Below are 22,248 nucleotides of genomic sequence, written 5' to 3' on the forward strand. Positions count from 1 at the left end.
GCGCGTTATCGTAATTTGGCGAAGAAGGGGGTTAAACACCGGTTCAACCGCTCTCAATTTAGATGTCTGATCATTTTACTTTTTAAAAGCTTTATTAGGAGAAAGGGAACAGTTTGTTTCTGCAAATCTCAACATCGGGACCGATATTTCGTTCTTATTGTTTTCTCGTACACGTAGTATAGAGAAAGTGTAGTAAAAAAATTCGAACTGGAGATTTCGTCGAATCTCCTCATTTCAGACATCCCTTTCGAAATTCATACTTTTCGAAAATGCTCGTCCGTCTGTCTGTGACAAAGATAACTCAAAAAAGCTTTCAGCTAAAAGATTGTAATTTCGCATATGGTCCTTATAACAAATTTGCATTCATAGAGGAAATTCACCTATTCGAATATAAGTTAATATGGTAATTACAAAATAATAAGAGCTGAAGAGATAAAATTCGATACACAGATGACAGATTTAAAATCTATAATGTAGGCACCTGGCAAATTTTGAGCCAAATCCAAAACGGATTGACTGGCTGTCGGTCTGTACTTTCAGAAACATGTGAACTTAATAATTCAAAAATGCATTGACTTAGATATATCATATTTGGTGTGGAAATTTGTGTCTACAAGTGCAGTTCCGTGTAAAATTTTTGTTTCAATCAGTTGAGAAAAATTAGTCTAAAACACAAATTCGATTTTTGGGTAATGTTAATGCATGTTAGGGATTAATCACCAAATTATTCGGCTAGGATGAACACGATAGATTCGGTAAAAATGCTAAATTCACGCCAAAAATGAATATTTCGTAACTATTATACGTCAGTGTCATGTAATCATTACATTGTAATGGACTGGCGTGTGTGGCAAATTTATTAGAGAATATGCGAGAAAGTTTTGAAGGGACCACTCCCTCTGACTTTTACTGAGGATTTTCTTTTCTATCAATATAACACGGAAAGGATGAAAATAAATACTAATCCACGGGTATCATTTAACCTCATTTCGCAACTGGTCAAATTTATATTTATGATGTAAAAGAATAAAATGCATTAGAGGATTTTATCATTTTTTTATCAAATAATTATTTTTTAATAAGAAAAGCAAACATGTCAAAAGAATGTTCCACCATTGAATTTATTTTACTCTCTTTAAAATTCTTCAAGTTAAGCATACCAGTGGTAAATAAACGTGAAGTCGATATTTTATGTTAATATTTTGCCCGTAATAAACTTTTAACTCTTTAAATGAACAAAATTAAAAGAACACGATAACTTAAGAAAAAGAACACGAATTGTTTTTTTTATCAAAATAATAATCTTCGATGTTGCCATCTTACAAAAATTAATATGTACAGAAATTAAAAATAAGATGAAGAAGAAAACATGGGGGAAGCTACAAATAAACAATTATGGTTTGCACAGAAAGATTTTTCTATTGGTTTTATTGTGGTATTTGTGAATTTCGATTATTGTTAACCCGGCAAAAGCTAAGAACTACGATTCTGGAGCATACGTCGGAGAACACACCTTCATTCCTTCCTTTCTATTGGTTGTAATAAAGCAACAATCAGCTTTTGAATCATAGATGGCGCTCCGTATCATACCAATGCAACATCCCGGCATCAAGCGGGTAATCAATAATCATCAACTGTTGTGTATGGCTGGTAGACATCTTGATACATTTTGAAAAGTATCATTTTTTTAATCAAATCTTTATCATTCAGTATGATTAATTAATTATTAAATAAGTAACACTTTTAATTAACTACTTGGTGAAGTAAAAAGTCAGTCGCTTGCTCTTTATCTGGTATGTATGTTGCATGCTCAAATCCTTTGTTGAACAGCTTGCAGAAGCTCAAAATTAATACTGATTTTTTTTTGCTGTTTATTATATTAAGAAATGTTATTGATATTGAGATATTATTTTATTCGGAACAAACTCATAAGTAATTCAGAATAATGGAAACTTATGGAAAACGTCAATAATCGAGGAAAATTTACGATTCATATGGAAAACAAAATGGCATTTTGATTCTTTTTTTTTTTAATAGAATCCTTTCATTCAGATATTTTCATATTTAGAAAATTGTTTCATTAACTACTGATGTAAATATTAGATTGTATAAAATATAGTATACTTGCTGAAATTCACATCGATATTTTAGTTTTTAATGTAATATTTATTCTTTAAAATGAGTTATTGGTTTATTATTAATTAGCATCATAAATCATCATTTATAATGAATAATGTATACATTAATCTCCATTTTACGTCAGAATGACTTTGAACAAAAATGTAAATGGAGATATATTCCAATGGTAATTAAATGTATATATGTTGGTAGCAAATTTTTTTGTTTGTTCGTTGCAGGTATAATTTTAATCTGATTTGAAAAATCATTTTGTGTATAACTTTAGCTTATAATTTATATATCCAAGCATTAATTTAGTGAAATTTTACTATATCGCTTGGAATAATTGTATATTAATTTACAATATGTAATATAAATTTTTTAAAATGTGCAACATAAATAGGGTAACTTCTTATGCATTCAGATCACAGAAATCCCTCTGAGGATGTCATTTCAATGTTTATGCCAAAACCTCTACTGATAAAGAACTACAATTTCATATCTAATAAATAAAGAAAGGCATGTATATAAGAATAGCAAATTCAAAATATTGTTATTTCTGTCCTGTTTTTAAATATCTGTGACAGTGATGGATAATATATTAAAAAAGAATAACTTCTTAAATGAAAGGTAAATTATAAACAAAATTAAACTAAGTTGATAAAAATATATTCTAATTAATTAAAACTTGCTGTTTCTGTTTAATGTAATCTATGTGGTTTTCTGTATTTTGTTGCAGTTCTTTGAATTTCTCGCAACTTATATAAAATATTTAAAAATATTTTTATTGATGTGGATGAATCTGGTATTGTTACAGATTTTGACAATGTTGATTTTATAGACTAATTATTTTCTGTTTATAGGTAAATGTTTCATTGTTTTATGTCATTATGTTTTAAATAAAATTGATTCAGAATAATTTTGTGCTAAATAAGTCATAATTTTTATTTCATTTATATAAGTGATTAATGAGGAAATTAAATATTTCATTTAAATTACTATATTCAAGATTTTTTTGGAGCAGCTCCCATATACGGCCTATTGGCGCCATTTTTTTTCGCCAAGAAGTCAATAATGCGTGTTTGTTTAGGATGTCGTGATTCTTACCCGGAAGTTTTGAAGCCACGTTAGGCTTATTTCTAAGACTGACAAAATACACTAGACTAAAAGTCAGGGGGTGGCGCTGCCCCCCCCCGAACCCCCCCTCCCTTTTTTTTTAAAAAAAAATAATTATGATAAATGTTGTGATTATTGACTTAATTTTTGAAGCCATGTTAGGCTTAATCCTAGGACTGACAAAATACACGAGAGTAAGTCGGGGGGGGGGTATTGAAATATTTATGATAAAGATGCAAATGAAACGATTTTTTTAATTATAAGTTAATGAAGCATGATGAAATGCTCACTTGCTTTTAAGTATAATGAAATACTCAAAATTAATATGAAATAATGATGGCAAAATTATGTTTTGCTCCGATTTTTTAAAATGATTTCTTAATTTTATGCTGAATATGTTCTCATGAATACATTCATATTTTTTTCATTTTAAAAGTATTAAAAGTTAATAGCTGTATATGCGAGCTGCTCCTTATAAAAACACATAAAAATACTGAGTATGTTCTTAGGTTTAAGGTTACCATAAAGAAGAGTACATATGCCGATGACGGCAGCCAGAAATTAACGTTTATAGCCAAATTTCTCGCCAATTTGGCGGAGGCCGTATACGGAAGTTTTATTTCCACTTGTAAAAGAACAAAATAATCTGTTGGAATTATAATAGTGGGGTCATACACTTCACTTGATGCATCTTAAATTATCTTTGAACATTTTTTATTTGATTGCCTTGTAAGACATCTTACTGATAAATAATTCTCAATAATTTTTAACTCTATATTTGAAATAAAAAGGAGTCATATAAGTTTATAAAGAATTTAAAATCAAAATGAAGTTACATTTATGTGATGTGTTGCACATGTTTTTGATACATACATCTCCGAATTAGTCATTCTTCACTAAATTCAGAACTTGACATTCACTACGGGAAAGTGACATAATGTTATTGTCAATTCTCAAATGTTGGAAAAATGTTTGACTAGACACATTTACTAACAGCATGTGAAAGAAGGCTTATTCATAGTGATTGCAATCTATGATGTACAGTCTACCTAAAGCAATTTCTTTGGATGTTCCATGTTGTCCTTTGACTCGTTTGCAATATTCAAATGATTTTCCACTTACGTGTAATGTGTAAACATTTCAGAATATTGCACATGAGTTGTAACGGCTTAAATCATTAAATTTTTATCTATATAGATTTTATTTTTCCATAATTAATGCTATTTTTTTTATTTATTTATTTATTTATTTTTTTTTTTTTTTTACTTTTTAAACTTATATAAATACTTTAGTTTCATTAATTCAAATGCAAGTGAATTGTCACAGCTCAATTTTGACGCAGTAAGAAAACCAAATAGTTAAATCCGCTTAAATAAAGCACACCAAAGAAGCCAGTCTTTGAAAATTCGATTTAATAATGTAATCGGAAACATTAAATGGAATTGTAAAATATTTGGTATGGCATGTGTTGCTTTTAAGTCCGATAGATAGTGCTGTTTTTTTTTAAAAAAGGTCTGTTCACCTGTCGCAGGTATGGCATCTATATAATTGGTATATAAAAACACCCATGTATTCGCATGCAACATTTGTCAAAATTTAGAAGCAATCGGTGAATAACTTTCAGAGATTTAAAATTTTAAACTAACATTATTTCTTCATTTTTTTTAATTACTTAATTTTGAGTCTACACTAATTTTGAACTGAGAATTTTTGGTAACGATTATTTACATTTTTATTTATATAGATTGAATAGTTTTTTTCCCCCAACTTTTATTTCTTATATTATACATTTTGCTGATAGATCTTTTATTATAAGTATATTTGAAAAAATTGTTTCTTTTTATTTTTTCAAAATTGGATGTTTAGATTTTTAATAAATATTTCCCTCTTAGAAATTATTAAAAAATGTTATAATTAGTATTATTTATTTCAAAGGGAAAAGGCACTGTGAAAGTTGAGGTTCGAACTTGCAACGTTAGGGTTCATAGCCGAGTAACAAAGCCACTAGACAAAAGTGTACACTCTCCTCCGGAAGTTGTTAACTGGCTTATAATGTTACCACCACAATAGTCCCCCCACCAGTGAGTCGGTAGAGTTTATTGCGCCAGTTATGGCGAGCGACGAACGTTATAATCGCGCCAAGTGTTATGGCGGGCTACGGCGAGCGTGTGTGAATGGTTGCTGCCGGTAGATGGAGCCACGACAGCAGAACGAAGGATGCGGTTGTTCAGAACCAGGGTCACCAATGTGCAGGTTGAGGTTCGAACTTGCAACGTTAGGGTTCATAGCCGAGTAACAAAGCCACTAGACAAAAGTGTACACTCTCCTCCGGAAGTTGTTAACTGGCTTATAATGTTACCACCACAGCACTATATTTGTTTTACATTCTGGAATCATTAAAAATATAAAAAAATTATGTGTAATAAGATTATTATTAGTAGATGCTTCTTTAAATCTTTCAAAATATTAGAAACTAGAACTTCTGCCCCATTTATTGCAGGAAAAAGTTCAAACAAATGTTTCTTTTTTACTTTCTTGTATTCATAGTAAAGTATTTTAATCGTTAAAAAATTCGCACTAGAGGTTTTAACAAATCCCCATATTTTAGGCCTTCATAAGTTCAAAAAAACAATTTTTTGAAAAATGTCAGCCTGTCTTCTGTAACAGAGATAACTTGGAAACTCTGATCTAGACAGATGAAATTTAATATATGATCTTTATACCAACATTGTAGATTTTCTATCAAATTTTGAGCAACATCTACCCAAAGGAAGTCTGTCCATTTGTGAGGATGTAATTTAACACGTTAACTACAAAAGGAAGAAAGCAGACCAGATAAAATTCAGTACACGGAATTTATATTTACAGTGTAGACACTTATCAAAGTTTGAACCAAATCCAACAAGGATTTCATCTGTTGATGTGTATTTTTAGAAACATTTAAACAAGATAACTCAAAAATGAAATGACTTAAATATATCAATTTTGTGACTACAAATGTAGTTTTGTGTCTAATTTTTGTTTCCCTTGGTTGGGAGAAACGCATCTAAGACATAAATTCGCTTTTCAGATGCTATTAACCGCATGCCAAAGAATAATCGCCCCAAAAATTCGCTATGAATGACACGATAAATTCATAAAAAGGCTAAATTACCACTTAATATATAATAGGTTAATATTTCGTAATTGTTTGCCACTATTGAGCAGAGCATTCTATTAGCACCTCCTATGGATTAGAAAGCCTCACAGGAGAAGGAATGATGTCACACAACTTAGGCCAACATAAAGCGCATTGGATTGTGATGGATGCAGTCTGCCGTACTAGCTTTGATGAATGACATTCATCGTGACAATTAATGTTTTCAACTTTAAAAAAAAATACATAGGCTACAATTGATAAACTCAATCTTCGTGTAAGCTTTGCAATCATTTTCTTGAGAAAGAAATTAGGTGCATCTTGTAAATTTCAAATTATTATTATATTTTTTGCAACATAAAAGTATTTTTGAGGCATTTAAAAGTTGTAATTGGTTATAAATTATAATTATTTTCTGAATTTCTTTTGATTACAAAAAATTACATGTTGAAGTAAGAAAAAAATTTCAAACAAAAATTTTATCTAATTTTAAGGCATCAGTAATTTAATATACATATAATCAACACTTTAGACAAAGGAAAAATAAATTCACAAATTATATTTTTTTAAACATAATCTTTATTAAGTAATTAATCAACATCTACAAGTGAAAAGGGGGGGGGGAAAGTAACAGCTCAGTTTTGCAAATATGATAGTTAATTTTTTATATTTTTTTTATTAATACAGAATGTATACACAGTAACCTGAAACAAAGACTAAAGCAGGGAGCATTGTATTTAACTTTTCAATATCATCATCAGAGACATTTATTTCATTAAGAAAGGGTGGAATATCAGTTTGTATCGAAATTATAATTATCACAAAGTGTTACAGTAATTTCACCTTATTTTCTGATTGTAAAGATAAAGGCATCATAGATTGAAGTCTAATTTTTTCTGAACTTCCTAAACTTGAGTTATTGATACATTATACCGAGATCCAGCAAGCTGTTGATGTTTGCCAAAACGCCTCTCTAATGCATCAGTTTGCAATTTTTCAGTTGGAATATATTGAAACTGTAATTCATCAATGCATTTTTATTTCATTGACTGCATTAGTTGTTTGTTTTAGTGCCAAGGGGGGGGGGGTTCCGTGAAAGCCTTCCAGGTTGTATACTTGCATTTTCCCATTTTTCTAACCAATTTTAAAAAAAAACATGTAGAAAATAAAATGCATCATCATCTTTTGATGTTAAAGGTTGCTGGCAAACGTTAAATTTACATTAACCTTTAAATATGATTTTATATTCATTATATCAAACCAGTTAATAATTCTTATGAAATCTGCAGTATCAACTGCATTTGCAATAGTGTTGAGACTAAGAAATTTTTGCTTTTAAACTGTGACATAAGGATTTAGCAGCTAGAGTGTGAGCATATTTAACCATTTCATCCTTTTCTAAATTATAAAGGTTTTTTTTAATTAATGGAATGAAGCAGTTTTATTTATAATTTTATAAATATTTTATAAAATTTAAGTTTTATTTATAAGAAATCATTAAAAGAAGGATAATACATTGCTTGTTTACAATTTTTTTGGTTTTACTAATTACATCTTATAGATTTAAGCTAGTGTACTGGATCTATAAAATAGAGGTCTGTTAGGATTTCCTGAATGTAAATAACAAATATTTAATTTGAGGTTGAGAAAACATACTTATTGCTTTTCTGTTAATGGCATTATCACTTGATATACAAATTACATTATAACCAGTAGTTTCTAATTTTTTAATCATCAATAAAATTATTTCATATAGTTATTCTGCAGTTATTGTTTTTACAGGCAAAATATAGACATCTTTGTATGTAGATTTTAAACTTTGTACCATGAATACAAATGCTGAATTTGCAGCTTTTCCTGAATTTTAAGTTGCCTCAATTATGTTCCCACCTTTAAAATCTAAAAAAAGTTTTTAATGAATTTCATCCATCATTAAATTTACAAATTTGTTACAGTTATTCAGAAAATTACATTTGCCTTCAGCATATATGAAGATGTTGTCTTGTATTATTTGTACTCTAGGATCTAAATTATAAGATGAAGTAAACCTGCTAAGGGCATTTGGATGAGGTAAAATTAATATATATCTATTTTTAAGAAATTTATAAGCTTGTGGAGAGATTGAATGCCAAAGACTACTCAAAACCAAAAGATCTGCTTTATATCTATATGTACTTTATTAAATTGATTTGTTCACATAAGAAATCTATATCTTGGCTATTTTCGAAAACAATTTGCATTAGTTCATAAAAAGCACTTATTATTAAGTGATTTTAAATTATTTAACTTATAAGATTCAGGTCCGTTATAAATAATAAATGGCTATAACAGTTCATTTACATTACTTATATGTATGGAGAATTTAAAATTATTATGCACAATGACCGGTATTTTACGATTAACTACACTCGCCAATAAATTTTTATCAATCAAAATTGAAAATGACAATTCAGGCACTGGTGAAGTCATAATTTTTAAAAACATTAATGAATTTTCATTCTTAACAATTATAAAAACATCTGGAATTACAAAATTTTAAATTTTTATTGATAATTGTTCCAAATTTTGAAATGAAATCTTTTCTTCATATACTTTGAAAGTTTGCACACTTAGTTGAAGAGCTTATTCAATATCAGAACACTTTTTTCTGATTCCCCCCCCCCTGGGTCTTCTTGGCCTGTTTTATTATTATTTTTATAAATATTTATGTCCCATTGAAAATTGGTGGAACAGGTCATCCTTTAATCTTGGTTGAATTAAAAGAGCAGTTAATATCTTTCCAGATTTTGGATCATAATATTTTGTGCATTTTTTAATATCAGCAGGTTTAAAATGTAACTCGCTGACCTGTAATGAAAAATGAACAACTCTATGAATGCAAAATGTAATAATACCTTTAAATAATTTACTGACAACATTAACAACACAGGGGAAAGATGTATTTTGTAAATGGAAAATCTTGCAAAATTTAGATTCTAGAAACATTGTTTAAATTTATTCCGTTTTTAATTTCTGAAACTTCTTTCAGTATTTCATATACTAAAATTTAAAGCATTTATATATTCTTGCTATGGAATTTGGAAGTTCAAAATTTCTCCCAAAATAAAATTTAGAAATGGTTCATATACATAAAAAAAAAAAAATAACATTCAGGTATCCTAAGTCTTTATACATTTCAATATCTTAGTTCACAAATGAATTATTTTAAAAATTGAGGCAATTGACTACAACAGGCGATTTTAAAATAATAATAATCTCAAACAAAACTATTCGTTAAGATATTAACTTTAAGGAACAGAACATTATGCGGCGCATAACATCAATTTAAAAATAGAAGGGGGGGGACTTATTTTGAAATCTTATGTGAGATGCTTATTTTCTCTTGGAAATTGCAGTTAGCTAGAATATAGAAACTTTAGGGTCTTTATTATAATTTCTTTTGCAATAGGGAACTGGACATTTAAAAACCATTTCTTTAAATTAGTTAAGTTTGAAGAAATATGCTATACAGTACGACTAGGATCACGGCCATATACAAAAGATTCTTATGATCTAATGAAAAATATCGCCAACCAGCGTAAGAAACTACTAGAAATCAATCGCCAAATTCGTAATGCCTGCATCGATAAAGACTGAAAGAATAGTAACCAAACTGAATATTAATGGCCTAAGTTGATTTTCGTCAGCAGTTTCTGTGGTTGCTGTTAGAAGGCTTTCTATCTGTCGGAGTTGCCGATTCTATGGGATAACACCTTTCTTAGAGTATACGAGAACATATCATTTTCGCTGTTTCTTGATTTCATGCTATCGTTCTACTAAAATTTACATGAGTGACAAAAATATTAGCATTTTTTTCCATTTATTATAGCTATTTCTAATTGAAATTATATATTTAAAACAAACTGTAAAGTTTTGTAACATATTTCATAGTATTCATCCTTATGTTTAGAAATTACAGTATTTTTTTGTTGTTGTTGTCTTTATGTATCAACCAGCCACCTTTGGCGATCAGCCGGTTCGCCAATCTTAATGCTCGTTAAAATTTTACTAATTAAATATTTTATGTAACTCCTATTTTAACATCTTCTTCATCAAAATATTTTAAAGCTTCAAATTTTAATAGTCATATAATATTATAAAGACATTCAACCATAATATGTATGTCTAATTTTCTGTTAGCTCTCGTAAAATATATTCTTTAAATTAAAGTGGAAATGGTTAAATTGCAATTAATATAAGAACATTTTTTTACTGAAACGAAGCTTTTTTTTTTTTTTTTTTTTCTAAATACGAGTACTGAAAACAGAGTCGCTGAGTTTTTAAACCTTATGGGCACTAAAGAATGTCTTTCTTAATTTATGTAATATCTCAAGAAGCTTTCTACAAAAAATTTTCAAATTCATCATGAACAGATCAATTAATTAACAATGTTGAGTTTTCAATGCATGAAACTCTTAAGAAAATAAACAGAATCGTTTGAAATGATCGGTCGGAAACATGTTAAGCCTTTAAAACAGGGGTGTTTGTGTTCCGGGGAAACCCCGGAATTCCGGGGATTTTGAACTTCGATCCCCGGAATTTCCGGGGATCGTCGTTCAAAAGGAAGTAGGAATAATAATGAATTATTTATTTTGATCTGGGTAATTTTGTTTGCTTTTAAAGCAGAAAACGCAAGGTCAGTGTGTGTGGTGAAAACTTTTCCTTTCTTTCTCCAAAGGCAGTGATAATGCGTGAAAAGGGGGAAAAAACTTCTTTTTTGTTCTTTCCTTATTGCGAGTTATGACTCATTCCCCCGGTTCTCGGACATTCTCTTCTGGATTCTTTTCGGCAAGTAGGCGCGGCAGAAAAAAAAAAGGGGGAGACTTCGTTCGACCAGATGTGCGATAACGTGACTCTGGGTTCAAAGGTCCTGGCGTGGCGCCAATAAGTAGAGAAGGGGGATTTTTCGCCGTATTAGCTATTTGTCATTGATCGCTTCGCAACTTTTTTTTCTCCGCTGTGTAAAATTTTCGTTTCATTTATTGATGCACGTGTAAATTTTTCGTTTCGCTTATTGAAATATTTTTTTATTTATGTACGCAAGAGAATTTCATTTAGAAATTTCAGCATATGAAACAGAAATTACCCCTTAAAAATTCATATCTAATTAGTTTTACAGCATTAGATCCAGAGCTAAGAGGTAAAAACAGTACAATATTAGCTTTTGAAAAATTATCATCTTTTATGTCCCATATTTTTAGTGATAATGAAAAGTCAAAAGTAGAAGCTGAAATAAGGTTATACCAGAGTGATATTGGTATCACCAAAGAAATGCTCTACACATCTGATGAAAGTGGAAATCAAGTCAAGTGTACAATTGATAAATATTGGTCTAAAGTTTTTAATTTAAAAGATGATTTCACAAATGATTATAAGTATCCTACATTGGCTAAATTGGTCAAAGCCTGCCGTAGCTGCTTCCATGGCCCATTAGTGGAAAGTGCATTCAACTTAATGGATACACTTGTCACTGACTATAGAACCTCTCTTAAGATTGATTCCCTAGATGCAGTGCAGACTATTAAATATGATTTAATGGCTTCTAAAGAAACCTCATGTGAAAAATATGGCTCAAAAAATCCAATGACTGATCCAATTCACAAAGATCTCTTACTGAATATGAACAGAAGTTGGAAAACATATCAAGAGGACTTAAAAACATGTATTTCAGATGAGTCACCTATAAAAGTCTCTGAAAAACCTTCTACATTAGCAGAAAAGCAAACTGCTTCTACCTCTGCATGTGCAGTTCTCGAGGAAATTTCTTCAACTGTAAATGAGGAAAATAAAAGTCAACCTTCCTGCAATTATGAAGTTCGCCACAAAAGAAAGACAAGCCCACAAACATCAGAAAATAAAAAAAAAGCAGCAGAAATTAGATAATTTTTTTAAAAGAATTAATTCAGGTAATTTAAAATATTTGCATAAAATGTAGTAGTTTATATGTTTGAAAATTTATGGTTATTAATTTAGCAAAAAAAGTAATTCATTGAACTTTTATAATTAGGTCATTCAATACTTCATAATTTTAATTTTTCATTTCTCCCCCCCCCCCTTCTCGAAACTCCAAAATGCCGGTAGTAAGTCCGTAAAAGTTTCAGGGGATTTTTTGGGGTCCCACAAACACCCCTGTTAAAACCAAGTCTATATCAGTTGGAAATAGAGTTGTCAACAATCGGAGCACAATGCGCAAGCATGAATTTTCTACGCCAGTTGGGGTAACGCTACGCAGATTAGAAATTTTTAATTTCCTTTATTCTGTTTTATTTTAATTCGTAAGACTTCGGAATGAATCTGAAAGATCGATTCATAAACAATTATGTTTATTTTCTTAGTGTTTGATGCATTTAAAATTAAACATTGTTAATGAATCTGAAAGATCGATTCATTAACAATGTTTAATTTTAAATGCATCAAACACTAAGAAAATAAACATATTTGTTTGAAATAATCGGCCGAAAATATGTTAAGCCTTCCTTGTTATCGTGGGGGGGGGGGACTGAAGCCTTACTCATTTGGCGGTGGAGAAATGAAAGGATTTTTTTTGGCGGTAAAGTTAGTTATTAATTAATAATTAAAAATTCAAAAAAGGGGCCCCAGGTGCACATTCCCGACCTCCAAGGTATTTATGTGCCAAATTTGGTAGCTATAGGTCGAACGATCTGGCCTGTAGAGCGCCAACACACACATTGAGCTTTTTATATAAGTATAGATTACTAATAATATAAGCATTTTAGAAAGAAAAACAAAGTGCCATCATAAAAGTTCTCATTTTGATGATCCCTCAATTTTTATTTCATTTTATATTTATTAATTTTAGCTATGTGTATTAATATTTTATAGACTAATTAATTACTTAAGTGATAATTGAAGTGCTTAATTAAAATAATTATATAATAACAAATTAGTTGACTAATTAGTGGAAATGCATGCTGATAGTTTAAATACTAAAAAATAAAAAAAGGTAGGCTTACTTTTAACATTATTACACTATGTAACAACTTCCACCACTAACATTTTTCAATTTTTTATTATTTAAATTGTTTAAGAAATATGTTTGAATAATCTTTTAATGGAAGAACGGATGTTTAATGTGAAAGAAATACAATTATTATTTTTAAAATAGATTTTTCTGTTGGTTTTTTGCATTCTTTATACTCTGAAATGCATATTTACGAAATTTTATTTTCACTTCTAAGAAAATAGAAAAATGCCTAGTAAGATTAAATTAAAAGTACTGCAATAAAGCAAGACAAATGACGGGACTACTATCATCATCATTTGATCTTGGGATCAAAGTTCTCTACGTTTGGGACTCGATTCCAGTCAAGATCCATCATATAAGTGGGCCTAGTGCACGTAAAATCTGACATCTTTGGGTAAACGTTCTCGCACTGGTGTTGAGAGGGGGTTCCTGCTCGAGTGTCGTCCTTGTCCATGGTTCAAAAGTGCGAGACCTGTTTCAAAATAGCCCTAGTGTTGCTTTTCAAATGGGGCGTTAATATAACTAAATCAAGACATCACTATTGCTGCCTGTAAATGGAGGGGAGGAAAAAATATGCATTAAGAAAACAGTAAACACAGTTCAACAAGGAATTATACATCGGAATATTAAGATTTAAGACTACTTATTTCAGTTGATATTAATGATGCCTGAAAAATGATGTTTGCAAATGAGTAAAATTAGATACAGCTTAAGGCCACGAAAATGCTTACTTAATGTGCTTTTTTTCTTTTTTTTTTTTTTTTCTTTCTCTTTCTTTCTTTGAAGTGAGAGCACAGCATTGAAAGGTTGCAAATAGCTTTCTGCGATACAAGTATTTTATTTACATATATCTTGCTAACTAGATTTTTAATTATAAATTAATTATATTTGTTAAAAAAATTTCAATTAAGTGCTTTGTATGTCTGCGGCAAGCGTAATATTTTTTTTCAGTTACGCCCCCCAAAAAAACATTCAGAATATTATTTAACAAGAATTTAGTGAGAAATACAGACTTCAAACAAATATATTATAAGAGTGGGATACTTAATACTTCAAAGACCTAAGCCAAATTCATTTAATATATATGATTTTGTTGCGAGACGTATAAAAACTGTTTTCCACTTGCTAAACGAGAGCACGCATGTCGTCATCCGTGGAATCGACAAATAATATAACCTGATTTTCTTCCATACTCAAAACAGTGTAGGGAATGGGAATAGGCAATATGGGACAAGGCAATATCATTTTAATAGTATCTCAGATATAATTGTGACCGATTAGGTAACAAAAGTTACGTTGGAGAATCTCATTCATATTGGCAGAATGCTTAAGAAATAAAATAAAAATATTAATATTTATATTATATTTTAGATGTAAATTTATAGTAACGTTAAAGATTTACTTTCCTTGCAGTGAAATCTTTTCTATCCCTAATGTTTACGAGCGCTTTATAATGAAATGATAAATGGAAATTTATTGAATAGGCAGTCCTCTGCTCATTAATCTTTGCTACAATCCGACATATTAAAAATAGAAACATGAATTTTGCGATCCCATAAAAAGTTTTTATTCATGCTTAGGTGTATTCCCATGTATATAAATCTGAGTTGCTAGACGCCAAAGCAGAAGTTGGAATTTCGCATCAGCATGGATAATTATCCATATTTAGAAATGGAGCTTTTATTCAATAAAAAAGAAAAAAGAAACTGTTAACAAATTGCTATAAAATCTTCTTTAATCTTAATAATTTTTATGGTCCAAACTTGAAGACCTGTTTATTTATTTGGATTTCACAATCATGCTGCTATTTTTACACTGCTAAGCCAAGAATTTAACTTCAGGCAGGATGTTATTTCAACGTATAATGGAATTTTAACTGTCTTTTTTTTTTTTTTCCCGTTGCTTCCCTTGGCATTCTTTACTCTGGAGCTCACAGATTACTCTCCTGGGATTATATTTATACACCAATGAACACAGACACATATAGGAATTTGCCTTAGTTTTTATTACACATTAAAAGGTTTGGTCACAGACAAATATTTAGATACCTGCACATCAAGATTGGATCCAATCGATATTTAGAATTTTTAATTTCATAAGTACTCATAATAAATTTACATATAGATAATGGAATTATCTAACAATGCACGTTAAATTAGCATTTCGACAAAAGTGTGATTTCACGACATAAAGTTAGTTTTTTAATTATATCTCTCATCAATAAAACATCGTTATACTTTTAATACATTATTGCAATTTCCTAATTTGGGAGCATTGTGTAGAATCTAATTCCATAGCCCTCATAACCTACATTAAGTATCATTTATAAAAGAGATAGATTCTGCTAGAAGGGATCCAAAATCACATCCTTTTGCAACCCTAATCTGAAGAAAAATTAAACCAGTATAGTCTTTAACACTATTGATTAGCATCAATAATCTCTTCAGTTCTGCTAACTTCCTTTGAATTCTGTACTCTTGCATTCCATCAACCGTTTTTGTAGAAGCGGTTGATGCCATCCATGCATGGTTACATCTCTTTGATATATTAGTCAGAGGGATGATAATTCCCTCTTTTCCTATCACCTTGTCAACCTGCTATAGCTTTGCAGACTTCGATATGACCTCCAGCACGAGTAACCATTTCAGAACTCTCGGAGTTTAGGAGCAATTTCTTTCCCTTGAAATTGTATAATTATCACTGAATAGATTTCAGTAAAATCAGTGAGCTTTCAAATTTCAATTTCTGAATATCCAGTTCTTCACAATTATTGCAGAAAACAAAAATGCAGCATTATTATCGTTATTATTGCTTACCTTTGCCAATGCGGGGCATTACCTCAATTATATATCTATACATATATTTGTTTTTAAAAGAATATCTGCATCTTGTTGAATTATAATGATTTCAGTGTTTTTATTTCATTGAATTTGATAAGAAAAGGGAATTAAAATTGTCATTGAAACCAGGGATTAAAAAAGAAATGAATGCCTTTTCGTTCGTTGGTTCGTTAAAGGCAAATATTCGTTTTTGTTAATTATGGTTAATTACCTTTTAGAAGTTTTATTCTCAAAGAGTTAGCAAAAACAATGTCTACGAATAATCTGCAATCAAGTACTTGTTTTAACCAGTGGGCGTGGTTTCCCCAAAACTTTCTCGCACTCTCTCTAATAAACTTATTTTGCTACAGGACGTCTTACTTGGCATTGTATAATAATTATGAAATATTTTTTTACGTAAATTCAGCATTTTTACTAAATGCATTAAACCACTCTTGGCGAGTTATTTGTGGATTAATCCCTAGCAAGCGTTAATAGTATCCAAAAATGAAATTTGCGTTTTAGGCACAATTTTTCAACCGATTGAAACAAAGATTTGACACAAAACTTCACTTGTAGCCACAAAATCTCACACCAAATTTAATATATTTGTCTTTGTGTTTTTGAATTATCGTATTTAAATGTTCCTGAAACCATAGACCGACAGATACCCCGTAGTTAGAGATGCATAATCCACGATTTTTTGAATAACAAATAATATTGTTATTTTTAAATGTGCGTTCCAAATATCTGTTATTTCAATCATATAATTAAAAATTATTACTTAATATTAAATATAAAATTTATTAATTGAAATTAATACTTAATTTACTAATTTAAGTAACGTGCGATTGAATTAATTTATCTGTTTCAGCTTACTTTTTAAATTTTTTTTTCTTTTTCTCAAAACTATTTATTTAATTTATTTATTAGAATGAACCATTTTCTGGAAAAGATGAGTTAAAAATATATGTCATTTCTTTAAAATGTTTACTTTAGTCCTATATTCTACCAATAGACGGCGCCAGCAGTAAACAGAGTACATGTAATGAAAGTCAATCATGTCACGAGCATTTAAAAATGATCTGTATGGAATAGTGCATCATCAAATACGAATATCGGTCACTCCCGTAAAGTGGAGCGGTGACTTCGCACTTTTCAGTGAAGCCTCGCACTTTCCGGTGAAATCACCGCTCCGATAAATTTCGGTGATATGCAATTCAATGATACGATACGATAATTCCAATAACCGGTCCGTTCACTTTTCAATCCAATCACAGATTTCTTTCGAGAGCTTCCATTGGACAGATCGTATCGATTGTAACTTTGCAGTGAAGTCACCGCTCCGGCAAATTTCTGTGATATCGTATCGATTGTTACTTTCTATCGTGATCCAAAACCTGTAATCGAAATATCATCAGTAAGATCGTATCAAGGATTTGAATCACACCCCTCTTTGAAAAGTATTGATCACTTGTATTTGTGACTTTTTGATATTGGTTACGTAATAACCGCTCTGAAAATATTCGTCATCCCTACCCGTAGTTCGATTTGGCTTTAAAAAATTTGACAAGTGTCTATAGATGTTAAATCCGTGTACCGAATTTTATTTATTTAGCCCGTTTCGTTTTATAATTATCTTGTTAACTTATATCCGAACAACCGGAATTCTGAACATCTGATTTAAAATTTGACAATGTGGATGGCCACATTGAACAAGCAGCACATCCATTTTCTGATAGTAAGTTAAATCGCACCACTGCGTTCTCGCCAGAAGCTCTTAGCTTATCAGAAGAAATATTATGCACATGTCGGTGTATCGCATCTTTCATTTCGTCAAATTGTTTATATTATCACCATAAACAGTACTTTTGAGGTATCACACTCTGAACATGCTTTGTAACATTAAGTGAAACGATTAAGCACATTTTAAATTTTCTTGAACAATATTGCATATAGCGCCATTTCACCCTGGTGGTCAGTTTTTGAACGTTTTTTTTTTTTTTTTTAAGCATAAAAGAAATACCCATTACATCCTTTAAATTATCAAGTTTGATTACATTTGGTCCGGTAATTTTCCTTTTAGGGCCATTTAAATGGAACTTTAATTATTACTACCCTGTATTTTAAATGTAATACAATGTTTCGTTGGCAGCTGGTCCCTAATTAAACTTTTTTTTTTCTTTTCCTTTCAGGTAAAGTCCTCACTTCAAATCAAAGCCGAAGAAAAAGGGTTGTGCTGATTTTCAAAGAAGTGGCGGTGTAATCAACTTTGCATTAAACCGAAATGTGCGAAATAGATTGTTATCCTACGAACGACTATATTATTAAGAGTTATACAATCAGGCTTTTAATTTAAGTTCTTATCTAAAACATTAATATTAGCTCAAAAGGAATAATTTGTTTTGAATTCAGGTCCCTCAAATAACATTTTATTGGCCTCACGAGAGTCGATAAACTTGCTATTGAAAAAAAAAAATGGCGAAGCCGCTTGATTTGAGGTTGAAGTTGACGCTGGAGGAAATGGCCCTTAGAAGAGTAGTTGTCAATTTGTGGAATGAAACTGACATTTTGTCTTCGCTTGGACAATTACAATTCCAATCTCTTCCAGAAAACCAACGTTTAAGGGAATATCGAATGGCAGTTAATGATAAGATAAAAGAGAAGATCTCGAAATTCGTGTTGCCTGAATCCTTAAAGAAGCGGATGATGGACACAGTTAAGCCAATTAGTTGGAATTTACTGAGTTGGGAAATAATCCACAAAAATATTTTAAATTGGTCAAATGGAAGTTTACGTATGCCTGTTCTAGAACAATTATCCTGGACATCTGTAGGAACAGTAGATCACAGAAAGACGGCTGAAAAACTCATACATCTCTATATAATAGACGATTTTATACGCTACAAGTTAGCATGTTTGCATTGTTTAGTTGATCACATTCCACGACTTTTTGATGAACTCGCTGAGCATTATAAAACTTATTATGTATCCAAATTTCCTTTTTCGCAGATTAAAATGGAAATGGATTTTTATTGGGCGTTTATGCTTAATGGAAAAGAAGCTGACTTGAAGCGGATCGCTGCTGCAGATTTACCTCCGGATATTTCTTTTAATCAGCATGCTTTTGCCTTATCGGCAATCTATGGCAATAAAGGAGCAGCTGAGTATTTTTTTACTCAGCAAACCGCCGACGAACGATACACTTTTTTATATAAACTAGCTGAAACTATTATATTAAACAGATCGGGAAGATCACCCAAATGGCCTTGCGATATTCCAACGGAAAAAATTTCTGAAATTTTGTGTTATTTGTTATCTCTGATGAATCCTGAACAGCAAATGCAAGCTTTAAAGAACAAACCTTGCGACATGTTCGTATGCTTTCTAGATTGGCCGTGGCAAGACGTTGCTTTGAGGATTGCAGATCTCATCTGGACTTTTCTTCCTGAAAGCGAATACTGCTACCTGCTAGAGAGGATGAATGAAAACACTGCAAGAACAGGTTATTATTTGCCAGACTTTTATCAGAAGTTTTTCCTGGACAGTCCAAGTGAATTTAAAGTTCATTTTATAAATCATGAATGTCTCCATTGTTCTTTTTTTCCTAAATTTCTCGAGGCCGAAGATATCGAAACCATCCGCATTATTCTTCGAAATATAGATGTTAAAGACAAAATGAAACTTGGCTCTTGTTATAATTTTTTTCGGCTTCTTGATTCTCTTCTTATGACTGACAAGAGCCATTTGGTAAAAATGTGTCTTGGAGGGGTCGCACCATCCAAAGAAGACAAGGACATTCTAAAAAAAACTTATATGAAATTCGTCACAAGAACTGACAGACGCCGTTTGAAACAGAGGAAATGCACATGGAACCAGCTTTTTCGAGACATTGATAAAACCAATGAGAGCACTTCGGGCAAAGGAAGCTCTAATGGTAAGACGTTGACAAAGGCTAAAAGGCACCGTAGAAGAAGAAAATAACTTCCTGGCAATGAAAGAAATTGCTTGTTATTTCATACATTGAATGATTGAAAACAAATGGAAATGGAATTTTTACTGTTTGGTATGGAATGAAACAACCGATTTGAAGCTCATGGGACTACAATAAAATCTATGTTTACCTCATCATCTCTGTGTGTGTGTGTGTGTGTTTTATTGGATGAATCCAGGAAAATATAGTTGAAGAGCAGCTAAGGGAAATGAAAAATCTTTGAAAGTAAAATTGGTGGTAAAGATTTGTTTTTAACAATTTCAATAAATAATACTTTATTATTATCTAAATAATGAATAAATTAACAAAAATTGCAATTAAAAATATTTATTAATTTTTTAAACGATTTCAAGTGATCCAAAAATAATTTTAATAAAGTAACAGAAGTCAACTTTTAAAATTTAATAATGATACAAAATAAAGTTCAGAATCAATATTTCTCATGTTTAAAAGACAACATTCCTTCCATTTTTAAAAAATAATAATAATGAGAAATTTTATTGAATCTATTACTCATGAATAAAATCTTTTAGTGAATTACATTCCTTCAAAATATATTTACTTTACATTGTTAGAGCATAAGGATAGAATTGCAAAAAGTTTTTCATTTTAATAGGATATTTAATCAACTAAAAAATTCCAAATAATAGATACCATTTATATAATTAGAGTAATAGGAAGTTCAAGAATCCAGAAAAAAATTTATTATTTAAAAATGTTCGAAATAACCGTGTTTCAGTTTGTTTAAATTAATGTGTGCTTTTTTTTTTTTTTTTTTTTAACTTTTTCTCTTTCTTTTTTCTTTCTAATATCTATATCTGTATAAATAAATCTTAAGAATGGAAGTAAATAGTTAAAAAAAATGGTTTTCGCCTTAATTATGGAGTTAAAATTTCTTATTAGAAATTTTCATGGTTAAACTTTGCTAAATAAATTATTTGGATGATAAGCATTTACATTTTTGAGAATGAATTTTGAGTATAAAAGAACAATGTTACTGGTTCGAATATGTATGAGATCAAAGTATATTTTTAAGAAAATACCGAAACCAACTCCTTTATGTTATGTTTTTGTAGCTTAAAATTTCAGTTTTTAGTTAAAGAAATTGCCTTTTTTTTTTTTCCCCTTCCTAAAGCTGGGGAAAAAAGAAAAAAAAAAAAAAAAAACATAGATATACTTTCATACGCATCGAACCACAAAAATAAGAAAACAATCATAATCTAAAAATTTTCATTCAAACTGACACTATTCATTTCCATGTGATGGACAGTTTCTAAAACCAGTTTCTTTATGCATTGAAAATTATATTAGGGGAAGTGCAAAGCTATGGTGTTCCTATAAGAATTTTTTTTAAAAAAAATTATATCTAAATATTGTAACTTTTAGCAATACAAGCTTGTGTACAGCCTCTTAGACAATTCGTTACATTTTTTTTTTTTTAATACCATGGACTTAAATTTCGGATTTTAATTTAAATCAATTGCTTTAATTGCTCTTTTTCTTTCTAGTAAATAAAGTACTCTAATCGTTAAAAAATTGATTATTCTACATCACTTATACAATTTTTGATAATGAAGCATTGTTTAATGTTTAGATAGGAGTTCATGATGATATGATTATTTTTTTTAAAACGAAGTTTTTTAAAAGTATTTAATATTCACATAATGTACCATAAAAAAAATAGTTACTCTAAAATGTAGTTCTTTTAAAATAAAACATTATTTATCGGTTTTTTTAACACTGTTTAGTATTATTAACACCGTCAATTCATATATATACTATATTAAATGTAATAAACAACTTGATATGTCTGATTTTTAAAATATTTTATGATAGTACTTATATTAAATCCATCGTGATATTTTATCTTTTAGTCACCTCTGGGACGAAAGGATCAAAGGCTTTTAAGTAAAAAAGAAAAATGAGCATCCATAAAAAAGAAAAAATTCAAATTTAGTAAATTTCCAATTTTGTTGAAAAAACTGCATTACAATTTATAAAAATGATTATAAGAATATATCATTGATTTATTTAATTAAGT

The 22,248-nt window shown here is 30.0% G+C and overlaps 1 protein-coding gene across 1 annotated transcript; it reads left to right on the top strand.

Moving 5' to 3' along the window:
* Nucleotides 1–1,589: 1,589 nt before the first annotated feature.
* On the top strand, nucleotides 1,590–20,344 carry LOC129967023 (uncharacterized). The gene is made up of 2 exons (XM_056081655.1): nucleotides 1,590–1,793; nucleotides 18,409–20,344. The coding sequence occupies exon 2, from the start codon at nucleotides 18,692–18,694 to the stop codon at nucleotides 20,195–20,197; it is 1,506 nt and encodes a 501-aa protein (XP_055937630.1). The 5' UTR covers nucleotides 1,590–1,793; nucleotides 18,409–18,691; the 3' UTR covers nucleotides 20,198–20,344.
* Nucleotides 20,345–22,248: the final 1,904 nt, after the last annotated feature.

This window comes from Argiope bruennichi, chromosome 4 (assembly GCF_947563725.1).
Source record: "Argiope bruennichi chromosome 4, qqArgBrue1.1, whole genome shotgun sequence".
Lineage (NCBI taxonomy): Eukaryota > Metazoa > Arthropoda > Arachnida > Araneae > Araneidae > Argiope > Argiope bruennichi.

Excerpts from the sequence above, each read along its gene's own strand:
- LOC129967023 (XM_056081655.1), top strand. The coding sequence starts at position 18,692 with ATGGCGAAGCCGCTTGATTTGAGGTTGAAGTTGACGCTGGAGGAAATG.